General features: G+C 38.4%; 1 protein-coding gene across 3 annotated transcripts in view; it reads right to left on the reverse strand.

Annotated features, from left to right (window-relative positions):
* Nucleotides 1-1,133: 1,133 nt before the first annotated feature.
* Nucleotides 1,134-13,001, reverse strand: part of STARD13 (StAR related lipid transfer domain containing 13) — a 475,243-nt gene continuing 463,375 nt past the window's right edge. For all 3 annotated transcript variants that reach the window (XM_084616651.1, XM_084616653.1, XM_084616652.1), the window contains 5 exons: nt 12,587-12,701; nt 11,581-11,802; nt 6,110-6,327; nt 3,191-3,367; nt 1,134-1,598 (listed from right to left, as the gene is read on the reverse strand). In XM_084616651.1, the coding sequence (XP_084472777.1) occupies nt 1,481-1,598; nt 3,191-3,367; nt 6,110-6,327; nt 11,581-11,802; nt 12,587-12,701 (850 nt within the window). In that variant the 3' untranslated portion in view covers nt 1,134-1,480. The remainder of the gene's footprint in view (nt 1,599-3,190; nt 3,368-6,109; nt 6,328-11,580; nt 11,803-12,586; nt 12,702-13,001) is intronic.

The raw sequence follows: 13,001 nt of genomic DNA on the forward strand, positions 1-13,001 counted from the left end.
TAATGAAGGAGTGCTGTATTAATAGACCTGTGCTTTTTTTTAAACGGAGTCATGTATATAATTACATTTTTGATCTTATGTTAGTTTAAAAAAAAAAAACAACAAACAAAAACCCTGTATCATAGCTAACAAACATTTTTAAAGCATTCTTCCACTTAGTCCCTGAAAATGAAATGGTCCAGTAGATTTTCTCCTGCTCCCATTGTTGTCAACAGAAGCAGAATGGGTGCCACAGCTAAGATCAGTGCAGTGCATACAATGAAAATGTTCGCACTTCCCAAAAAGGCTATTTTCCCAAGAATTAGTTACTCTTTATAGTGAAAATATATGTAAAGGTGTGATATTTAGCTGCACATATGGGTCCATCTCTGGTGGAAACTCTGCTTTGGACTTTGGTTAACAATTAAATATCTTGACAGAAGAAGGAAAGAACAGCTCCCTAAGTACACACTTAGCCAGAAATCTAAAAGAAAGGTTTCAGAGTGGTGGCCCTTAATAACTTGCCAGTTTGACTCCAGAGGAACAGATGAACAGTTAAGGTTACCCTCTGCAACGTTCCTTTGAACTGCCCTAGACTTAATAGAGGAAGTCGCTTTACTACTACAAATGGTGAGGTCCTCTAACTGCAAATACTTACTTAGTTGTTTAAGGCAACAGACAAGTTTTCAAGAGCTATCACGGAATAGTCACAAACTTCCTACAGCTTATTGTAAATGGTCTTCAAAATGTGCATACCAGTTACAATGTCCATGTTAGTGTTTTTTGGTGATAGTGAACCGCCGTTCATTATTTTTAAACACACAGTTATCCCCTCTAAACTCCCTACATCTATTTCTATGTACCTTCTTGTAGTTTACACACCCCCACACACAACAAAAACGAGAACAGCCAATCATCCATTTTTCTGTGAGATATCACACAGATTATGTCACATAGCCTTGCGATAATAACAAACACAGCTTATGTAGCTGTGAAACACTGAGAAACAAGCAACAAGAACAGGTCCATATAAGGTCAAAATTGATGCAGATGATTTCTTCTAGAAAGCACTAAATTATATACAAAATAATTACTTTACATATACATATATAGATATATATATAATATACATAGATAAGTATATACATACTGTACATGGTTTATTTACAATTAAAATATGCTTCTTAGAAGCTTTTAAATATCAGAATTTTGCAACACACAAGTAATGGTAATAGTCTAATTTTAAAGTAACAATGATAAAAGCTTTTAAAAAAAGGTTTTTTTCAGTAATTGAAATTAACATACAAGGGATGGGGCAATAGGTGGGTGAAGTCTCTGGAATGAGCAGGCCTTCCTGTGAAATCCCTGTTTTGCCACTGTACAGACATCAGGTCAGACTTCTATTACAGAGAATGCTAAAACCTTACTCAAACCTTTGCTTTGGGTCTTTCTGCTGTCTACCATACTCTGCTTTAGGTTCACACATTCCTGGAATATTTCCTCAGATTTTGGTTTCTGGTCCCTCAGCAATGAGAGGTTGAAATGAGTTTCTGATCCTGGCAACTTCTGATGCACACAAATGTCCAAAGCCCTTGTTGTACCACTCTGGGGAATGGCCTCTGAAAGAAAACAAAATTACTGAAAAACTGCTTCATAGGAGTGGGATTCCCATGTGATACCCCAGCCTCACTGAAATCCCACAGTGCTGTTGAAGAACCTGATATGCTTTATCATCATCACTACCATCACCAGTGAACTTTGAAGACTCTTCTGTGCTATATTCAAATTTACATTTCACTCTTATGGTAATGTCAGCTATACAGTGGTATCCGTGGGATGGAAAGATGAGGTTGGCAGGTACTATTTCTCCCCCTCAGCAGTGCTGGCTGTTGTGAACACATCAAATTGGTCCTCTTATTGTTACATTGGCTGCCCATGGATTATCAAATTAAGGTCTCAGGCCTTATCTTCAAGATGCACAATGGCCCAGGGTATCTAAGAGATCTCCTAAAGCTCCATAATGGAGCGTGTCATTGACAGCTTTGCTCCTCTGGGACAATTGAACTCTCCACAATAAGGATAAAGCTTGAATGTATGGTAGACAGAACTTTCTTAGGGACTGGTCCAAGAAATGGAATGAACTCCTCCAGGAATTAAGGACCATCACAAACCTCACCACCTTCCACTCCAAGTGCAACATTTCTTTAACTTTGCCTTATCTAAAAATATATTGTGATATATTAAAAATTATCCAAAACCATAAACATGCCACTGCAAACAATTCATGAGGGAACAAATACATGACAGATGTTAGTCACGTTGCTTAATGTACTATTGAAATGTGCTCAGATACTATGGTGATAAGCCCAGTATAAAAAGCTACGTAGAATACAATTTGTGCTCCATTATTGCCAGACCTGCAGGAAATAAACCCTACATTGAACAATGAACTATGATGGCGCTACCAAAGACTTTTCTTATATGTTAAAAGAGCCTTTCTGCTATAAAATGTGATTCTGCAGAAATGCATACTGGGATTCTCTGTTTGCCTCTCAATTATTTCTACTGTGTTTGGCTTAGAAATTTTTTGTTTTCTTGTAACTGCCATCCCTGCAAATTCAATCTGGTTCTTTCATTTTTATACATCATAACCAATAACAGTTCTCCAGGCCAAGTTAGATCCCCACTTGCTCATGGGCAGCCCCATGATTTTCAGACTAAGTCCCCAGTGCAAACCCACACGACCTTCAGTAGTTTTGCATAAACATAACTGGGTAGAACTTAGTAAACAATGCTGCTAATGAACCACACTAAGAAACAGGATCTGTCTCTCACGGTCTTAGCACTGCAGGTCTAACAGGAGTAAACAGAAGTAAAGCCATATTTTTGTCACTAATGTGAGAGGCTATGCCCCTGAATAAGTACCAAGAGCAGATCTGTTCAGGAAGAAGGTACCATTTTCAGGAAGAGAACAGCACTTTAGTTCTTATCTTGCTTCACTCATCTTTTAAAAGTAACATTATTTCAGAAAATGCATTAAATCCCTATAAACTACTGACACTGACTGCATACAGGAAATAGTACAGTTCTTGTATTACTACTAGGAACACATAACTGCCTTTTCTTGGCTAACCCTGCTGAACTAAGCTTAGAGATTTTTGGTTTATTGACGGGATGTCACTGATCTGCTCTCGGCAGATATGGTACTTACTTCAGATCAATTCTACAGACGTGCGTCAGTCTGGATTTTCCTGAGCCACAAGGCTCTATTAAATACTGAGAATCCATCACAATTGCTCGTACACCTCCTATCAGAGGAGCTTCTTCATGTTCCACAGAGATGGCCACTAGTGTGCACACTCCCTTTGGCAAATCTGTCTTCCATGTCCTGTCACAAGACATTTAAGAAAGAAAGTAGAGAAAGAACGAAAGCTCTGAGCAGAGCAGAAAGCAAGAGCTAGACTCTGAAAGTCTGGTTGATTCACAGATTCATGGTTTTAAGTAGGGCTGTTAAACGATTAAAAAAAATCACAACGTATCGCAGGATTAAAAATAGTCACGATTAATCGCAGTTTTAATCACACTGTTAATAATAGAATACCCATTTAAATTTATTATAAATATTTTTTGTTTTCCTCATTTTCAAATATATTGATTTTAATTACAACACGGAATACAAAGTGTGCAAGACTCACTTATTATTTTTTATTACAAATATTTGCACTGTAAATAAGATAAACAGAAGAAATATTATTTTTCAATTCACCTCATACAAGTACTGTAGTACAATCTCTTCATTGTGAAAGTGCAACATACAAAAATGTAGATTTTTTTTAACATAACTGCACTCAAAACTAAAACAATGCAAAACTTTAACACCTACAAATTGAAGCATGAAGGGACATACAAATGTTTAGTGTATCTGCATGGAAATACCTTGCAACGCTGGCTACAAAAGTGCCATGCAAATGCCTGTTCTCACTTTCAGGAGACATTGTAAATAAGACACAGGCAACATGATTTCCCCTAAAAGTAAATAAACTTGTTTGTTTTAGTGATTGGCTGAACAAGAAACAGGACTGAGTGGAGTTGTAGGCGCTAAAATTTTACATTGTTTTGGTTTTGAGTGCAGTTCTGTAAAAAAAATTCTGCACTTCCACAATAAAGAGATCACACTACAGCACTTGTGAGGATCAATTAATGTTGAGCCTTTTGACATCCTCTGATGAAAGGTATTATATAAGTGCAAAGTACTGTCTATCAATATTTTCCTTCTCTAAGGCTCACATTCATTCCAAAACATAAAGTCAGACATATGCGTTCTTCCACATATCCCATTTATCATTTTTAGAAACATTTTGATACCTTTCAATGATAGCCCTGAATTTAGAAAGTGTAAAATGAACATTTTGAAGGCGAGATGGAAGTTAGCAGTCTTGTACAGTGAATAACTCACTTCTCTAGAGGTTAATAATTTCACTGAACTCAGTTGCTGCCAATCAAGGTGCATTAATTAGGACAGGCAATCTGATTGGTTAACATAGCTCCAGCCTCAAATCAAAGGCTGTAAATAACAAGCCTACTGCTTGGTCTCTCCTACCTGTTTTCAGTGCATCATAAACCAGCCAGGATTCCCTTTTTTGATATATATATTTCAGCCAGTGATATACAACGGTGTTGCTGAGCCATCCTGGCTAGGTTAATGACGAGAATGAAAACTTTTTCTCAAGATTTTGTTTGATTGATGTGACTGCACTGTGGGTGTTTCAGGAACATAAAACACTGTGACGTATGGTGAACTGAAAGGAAAATAATATGACCCAGAATAAAGGCGGTTAAAAACCTCCCCAACTGCTGCTACACAATCTTCTTGGGGCAAGGAGGGGAAACCCACAGTGGACCAAATTAATCTCTGGTGTAAATGAAATGAAGTTCATAGAGTTATGCCAGGGAGGAATTTAGCGCAGTCAGTAAATCTTGGGCAGGCAAAGGAAAATGTGTAATGTAAGGTCTAATATTTTCTGATCATAAAGAAATTACAGAAAGTATTTTTAAACTTCTCTTAGGAATTCCAGTAGTTCTTTCCTTTATACCAATAATGTCTGCAAGTTATTCTGTGACAGAATACAAAAGTTAACAATAAAAGGGATATATTGAGATAATTATATTTCATTGGGCTCTTCTATTACCTTCCATCATTTTTCTCCCTAATGCAATTCTGATTTGCTGGATCATTTCCTTTGTCAAAGCTGCATATCACTTCAGTGGAATATCATTCCAATAAGAGAAAGCAGAGGCCCAGAACAATAATGCACACAATCAATCAAAAGGAAACATTCAACAGCTGATGGCTGAGTTAGGGACAGCTCTTCTGTAGCTGAAATCTTTCTACACAGCATTCCAGCTTTTTGCCCTGATGAGTGGGCCAAGAACCAACCATTAAGGTTTCAAAGGGCGGGTGCATTTAAGAGGGTTTTCTGTTTATCGGTTGTGTATGAGCAGAGTTAAGGCTGTTTTTGGAATGTCCAATTTACACACACACATTTATTTGAGATGCTGCATGAACAGGGAGGATATATGAATATGGATCTACCTTCCATTCGTAGTTCATTTCCATACTTTTAAATATTTAGCTTTTTTTTAAAAAATGGTAGCATTTCTTGGTCTACAAATGTTCCAGCTTTAAATGTTATCTCGTAACCTTGACTTAAAGGTATTAGTATTTTTTCTACTAAACAGCTGGCTCATCAAACTCAAAGAAAATGAGATATTCACGATTCTCCAAACAGCATGGCAAAAGCAGGAGAAAAAACAATTGGGTTTTATCTGCATTATTTTGAGAGCAGCTATTTTCAGGCACCTGGCCTAAGGAATGAACAATATTTATGTTCTGATACATGGGTTCTGCAAGACTGTTGCTCAAATGTCATTGAGAAAAAGATCAGTATGCTCTAAGCACATAGTTTTAAATGCACTTTGAGAAATAAAATATTACAGTCTGTATGTAGATGACATAGTATACTTAGTGTATAAATGTTAAGGAGAAAGCTATATAAGACCAGATCTTTCTAATAACAGAAGCTCCTTGTGGAGAAGTCAGAGGCTAGAAGGTTGCCTTTAGAAAGTTTACCTTAGAACTACAAAGTCTCTGCCAGGATGGGGTGCCATGCTGTTCAATACATACTGGTAGATTTCTGTTTGCTTATCCAGAGTTTCTACGACCTTCCATTGCAAGAAGTCCTCATCCCAAAGGTGACGTTCTCTTACAACTCGATTCAGTACAACTGATGGAGGCGCTTCAACTTCCACTGAAGCTTTCCAAAGCCTGAGTGGGTTGCCATCCCCAACCTTCAGTAAACAATAAAGAAAAAATGGAAATGCTGGATCTGTGAATATGTTCTCGGTATGGACTGCTTAAAGAATTTCCGGTGAGGACTCAGAGCTCAAGTTTAAGATGAAGTTTCACAGCATTTACATTTACAGGCGTGTTCAATGTTATTTGTGTATATAGAAATCTACATGTGCTAACACTTAACAGAAAAATGAGACAGTAGGTTAAACTCTGTTCTCGCAACAACGTAAATCTGGATGAACTCCTCCAATGGCACTGGCATTACTCTCTTTATACTGGTGGGACTGAGATGCCAATTCGGCCCAAAGTTCCTACCTCAAAGATATTACGTGGAACGTGGGATTTTTCCTGAAGAGGTCATAGAATGTTTGAAAAATAGCTGGTAAGAGGGGCTGAAGAAAGGGTAGGTGATATACAATATGATTAGAATAAGACTGATTTCTTGGCCCAGTACCCGAAACTCTGATTGCCCTGAAAGAGTCCCATGTTCAATCTGAAACACTTGGGCAATCTGAGGTGATGCTGTGCACAGAGGATTAGCCCTTTTGGCTAAACTGTGGAGTTGCATTAATAAGAATTTTCAAGAGTAATTGACATGGTGACTCATTCTTGTGTCTGGATGGATAAAGGTTGTTCTTTCTGGGGCCCCAAAAGTAGTAAAATAGCTTTTATAGCAAAAAATCTGCTCTTAGCCCTCGGGTTCTGTTATTTGATACAGCTCTGTAGTGCGGAGAAAACCACAGAGAGCCCAAGATCATAGAAAGGTTGGGCTGGAAGTGACAGCCCCAGTGCTGTGGCAGGATCAAATAAACCTAGACCATCCCTGACCAGTGTTTATCCAACCTGTTTCAAAAACCTCCAATGATGCGGATTCCACAATTTCCCTTGGAAGCCTACTCCAAAGCTTAACTACTCTCATATTTAGAAAGGTTTTCCTAATATCTATCCTAAATCTCTCTTGCTGCAGATTAAGCCCATTACTTCTTTTTCTACCTTCAGTGGAGATGGAGAACAATTGATCACAGTACTTTTTATAAAAAGAACAGGAGTACTTGTGGCACCTTAGAGACTAACAAATTTATTAGAGCATAATCTTTGTGGGCTACAGCCCAGTTCATTGGATGCATAGAATGGAACATATAGTAAGAAGTTATATATATATATATATATATATATATACACACACACACACAGAGACAGAGAAGGTAGAAGTTGCCATACAAACTGTAAGAGGCTAATTAATTAAGATGAGCTATTATCAGCAGGAGAAAAAAAGTTTTGTAGTGATAATCAAGATGGCCCATTTAGACAGTTGACAAGAAGGTGTGAGGATACTTAACATAGGGAAATAGATTCACATATGAATGTATATATATATATCTTCTTACTATATGTTCCATTCTATGCATCTGATGAAGTGGGCTGTAGCTCACGAAAGCTCATGCTCTAATAAATTTGTTAGTCTCTAAGGTGCCAGAAGTTCTCCTGTTCTTTTTGCGGATACAGACTCACACGGCTGTACTCTGAAATCTGTCCTTTTTATAACAGCCCTTTAACAGCTCCCCCCTCCCAGTCTTCTTTTCTCACAGCTAAACATGCACTCTTTTAACTTTTCCTAATAGGTCAGGTTTTGTCAACTATTTATCATTTTGGTTGCTCTCCTCAGGATTCTCTCCAATTTGTTGACATGCTTCCTAAAGTGTGGCACCCCGTATCAGACACAGTGCTTCAGATGAGACCTCACCAGGGCCAAGTAGAGTGGGACAATTACCTTCCATGTCTTACATACAACACTCATTTTAATATAGCCAAGAATGATATTAACCTTTTTTACAGCTGCATCACATTGTTGATTCATATTCAATTTGTGATCTACTATAACCCCAGGTCCTTTTCAGCAGTACTACCACCTACTCAGTCATTCCCCATTTTGTAGTTGAGCATTTGTCTTTACTGAATTTCATTTTGTTGAATTCAGACCAATTCTCCTATTTGTCAAGGTAATCTTGAATTCTAATTCTGTCCTCCAAAAGTTCTTGCAACCCCTCCCAGCTTGGTGTCAGATTTTAAAAGCATACTCTCTACTCCGCCATCCAAGTCATTAATGAAAATATTGAATAGTACTAGACCTAGGACTGACTCTCTGCAGGACCCCACTAGATACGCCCTCCCAGTCTGACAGCAAACCATTGTTAACTACTCTTTGAGTACAGTCTTTCAACCCGTTGTGCACCCACCTTATAGTAATTTCAGCTAGACCATATTTCCCTAGTTTGCTTATAAGAACATCATGTGGGACTGTATCAAAAGCCTCACTAAAATCAAAGATATACCATGTCATGCTTCCCCCCAATCCACTAAGCCGGTAACCCTGCAAAAGAAGGAAATTAAGTTGGTTTGGTATGATTTGTTCTTGACAAATCCATGCTGGCTATTCCTGACAACCCTATTTTCCTTAGGATGCTTACAAATTGATTGTTAGGCTGACTGGTCTATAATTCTCTAGGTCCTCTTTGTTCCCTCTTTTAGAAACAGGTACTATGTTTAACCTTCTCAAGTCTTCTTGGACTTTACCCAGGAGTTCTCAAAGATAATTGCTAATAAGAACATAAGAATGGCCATACTGGGTCAGACTAAAGGTCCATCAAGCCCAGTATCCTGTCCTCTGACAGTGGCCAATGGCAGGTGTCCCAAAGGGAATGAACAGACAGATTATCATCAAGTGATCCATCCCCTGTCACCCAATCCCAGCTTCTGGCAAACAGAGGCTAGGGACACCATTTCTGCCCATCCTGGCTAGTAGCCATTGATGGAACTATCTTCCATGAATCTATCTAGCTCCCTTTTGAACCCCATTATAGTATTGGCCTTCACAACACCTTCTGGCAAAGGAGTTTCAGAGGTTGGCAGTGCGTTACATGAACAAATACTTTCTCGTGTTTGTTTTAAACCTGCTACTTACTAATTTCATTTGGTGGCCCCTTGTTCTAGTATTATGAGAAGGAGTAAATAACACTTCCTTATTTACTTTCTCTATACAACTCATGATTTTATAGACCTCTATCATATCCCCCCTTAGTCGCCTCTTTTCCAAGCTGAAAAGTCCCAGTTTTATTAATCTTATTAATCCCCCATATTTGGGGATATGGGATAGCACAGTGGTTTGAGCATTGACCTGCTAAACCCAGGGTTGTGAGTTCAATCTTTGAGGGGGGTCACTTAGGGATTGGGGGCAAAAATTGGGGATTGGTTCCGCTTTATCTTTTTTGATTTAGTTGGGGATTGGTCCTGCTTGAGCAGGGGGTTGGACTAGATGACCTCCCGAGGTCCCTTTCAACCCTGATATTCTATGATTCTCCTTATATGGAAGCCGTTCTATACCCCTAATCATTTTTGTTGCCATTTTCTGAACCTTTCCCAATATATCTTTTTTGAGATTGGGCGACCACATCTGCATGCAGTATTCAAGATGTGGGTGTACCAGGGATTTATAAAGGGACAATATGATATTTTCTGTCTTATTATCTATCCCTTTCTTGATGATTCCCAACATTCTGTTCACTTTTTTGACTGCTGCGGCACACTGAGTGGATGATTTCAGAAAACTAGCCACAATGACTCCAAAATCTCTTCCTTGAGTGGTAACAGCTAATTTAGACCCCATCATTGTATATGTATAGTTAGGATTATGTTTTCCAATATGCATTAAATTTCATCTGCCATTTTGTTGCCCAGTCACCCAGTTTTGTGAGATCCTTTTGTAGCTCTTCGCAGTCTGCCTGGGACTTAACGATCTTCAGTAGTTTTGTATCATCTGCAAATTTTGCCACCTCACTGTTTACCCCTTTTTCCAGATCGTTTATGAATATGTTAAATAGGACTGGGCCCAGTACAGATCCCTGGGGGACACCACTATTTACCTCTCTCCAATCGGAAAACTGACGATTTATTCGTACCCTTTGTTTCCTATCTTTTAACCAGTTACCAATCCATGAGAGAACCTTCCCTCTTATCCCATGACTGCTAATTTTGCTTAAGAGCCTTTAGTTAGGGACCTTGTCAAAGGCTTTCTGAAAATCTAAATACACTATATCCACTGGATCTCCTTTGTCCGAATGCTTGTTGACCCCCTCAAAGAATTCTAGTAGATTGGTGAGGCATCATTTCCCTTTACAAAAACCATGTTGACTACTTCCCAACAAATTATGTTCATCTATGTGTCTGACAATTTTGTTCTTTATGATAGTTTCAACCAATTTGCCCGGTACTGAAGTGAGGCTTACTGGCCTGTAGTTGCCAGGGTCACCTCTGGAGCCCTTTTTAAAAATTGGCGTCACATTAGCTATCCTCCAGTCATTTGGTACAGAAGCTGATTTAAATGATAGGTTACAGATAACAGTTAGTAGTCCTGCAATTTCACATTTGAGTTCCTTCAGAACTCTTGGGTGAATTCCTTCTTGATTCCAAGATTGCTTCAGCTCATTTCTGAAGTGTCCTATAATGAATTTCATCCAGCCCTACCAACTTGAATATGTCTATCTTATCTATATATTCTTTAACCTGTTTTTCCCTATTTTGGCTTGCATTCCTTCCCCTTTGTTAATATTAACTTCCCCTTATTGTAATGGGGAAAGCCTCCATCTGAATAGAGTGGTGATAAAATTATCCTAAAATCATAGATATAACATTTTCACAACAACTGTGCAGGACTACCCTGGTAGAACAGGCAGGAAGCTATACTGTATCTACATTAACAAAGTATTCCACCCCCCACCTTCCAAATCTCATCAAGCTTTAGCAAACCTCTCTACTGTGTTCCAGTAACCTGTTTGCAGGAGGAGAAGGAGAAGGCCAGGAATGTTACCCATCCCCTTCTCAAAAAACTCACTCAAGTAATACAATCTATTTTTCCCTCTTTTCTTCTCTCTATCTTTTCATGGTTTGCTTTATCACTTCCTCTGCCTGTTGGTTTGAGACCTTACTATGGCTTCTGTGTGCCCACTTCCAGGAATATCATACAAAGATCACTGCCATGTTACATTTCTATTAACTATTTATTTATATAGTAAGTTTTAACAGGATTTTTCCCCCCTAAAGAATTTTACCTGCCTGTAGAAGATTTAAAAAATAGTAAAGGCATTTATTCAGCCATGTAATGAACCAGTGGGTCCTATGGGTAGAAATGGGTAGATTAGATTTTTTTTTTAATTTGTTTTGTTTTTTACTTCTTCCACATCTCTTGAAATTACCTTTTTGTAGGCGAGTTCTGTGTTCTCTATGCTAGAACAGGTGACCCATCCTTTGAATTTCTCTTTTGCTTCTTTCTGAAGGTTCTGCATCAGACTTTCAAGGTACATTTGGTAATTTCCTCCTTCTTCATCCATTTGCTTTCCTAGTTCCTCCACTGTTGGACAATGCACTTCAGCCTCCACATAGGAATTCCGAGATTGGGTTGCCATCTCATGGGGGACCTGTTCCAAAGAAAGCAGGTAAAACTTAGAGGTAGAGGCTTGTTTTGAGAACTGCCCTTTAAGAGAAGCAATCTCTAGCACAATGTATTATCCTGCACACAAGCACAATGAATCTATGAAAGCAGACACCCACTGCTATCTGTGCCTACTGTTAATCATGAGACATCAAGATATGAAAATGAAATAGCCAATGTGTCTGTGTACCACAGCTCTCTACTGGATGGTCTACTCTCTCCATTGTATGTCAAAAGCCCTTTAGTGCTAATGACGATTCTCCTTTAGCTCAAGACGACTAGTGAGGACTTTTGGAGCAGGAGGGTACAAGTTTTATCTCCGAAACGGCAAGCACCAGTGCACGTAGTTCAGTAATCACTGTGTAGTCCTAGGCAACCGCAGCTTTGTTACACTACATACAGAACAAAGTATGTAAGCTCCCTTTTGGGTTTTTTTAAAAGTAAGATACTAAGAGCATATAACTAATTCAATGTTAAAACAACAAATTCTGATATACAGTAAAATTTGTTAACCCAGAATTTTGGGCTGCAAACTCCCCAAGGATAATAAACCAATGGTGCTAATACCTGCATCTCTGAAAAGGTAGAAGGAGACAGTCATAAAGAAATGAGAAATAAACTTCAGCTGCAACAAGCTTATAAATAAGTTAGGAACCATCGCCCTCTAAGCTAAAATGAGAGCGGAAATGTAAGTCTAAACTGTAAATATTTCAAAGGCTGCTCTATTATGTACTGTGGTCTCCATGAATAATGCTGAGTCTTCCACTCACCTCAAAAAGTTTGTTGCATTCTATTATCATGTGGGCAAGTCCCTGAGTAGCTGCCAGGTTTTCACTGAGGTCCTTCTGATCTGGCTTTCCTGTTGCATATTTTTTCTGTATTACTCTGTAATTGAATTCAGTGTCTCAGGTACCATCTTTTTAATATGGAAGTAAACATAATGGCACAATGTTCTCCTGGTCACAGAGAAAATCCTTTTACATTTACATTTCTCAGAGATCATTCAGACCATACAAAACCTTTTTTTTGATTCCAAAGGAGAAAAGTGTTTACCTAAAAAGTGTTTAACTCAAGCCAAAGTTAAAAGCAGGAATGGTTAAAGATGCTGTATATTGCATATGATACATTGTTCAACAGACCCTCAACAAATACGCCCAGTATTCTACCCTGTCATCATTTAAAATG

Source organism: Lepidochelys olivacea, assembly GCF_965140295.1.
Source record: "Lepidochelys olivacea isolate rLepOli2 genome assembly, chromosome: 1".
In the NCBI taxonomy this organism is placed as follows: domain Eukaryota; kingdom Metazoa; phylum Chordata; order Testudines; family Cheloniidae; genus Lepidochelys; species Lepidochelys olivacea.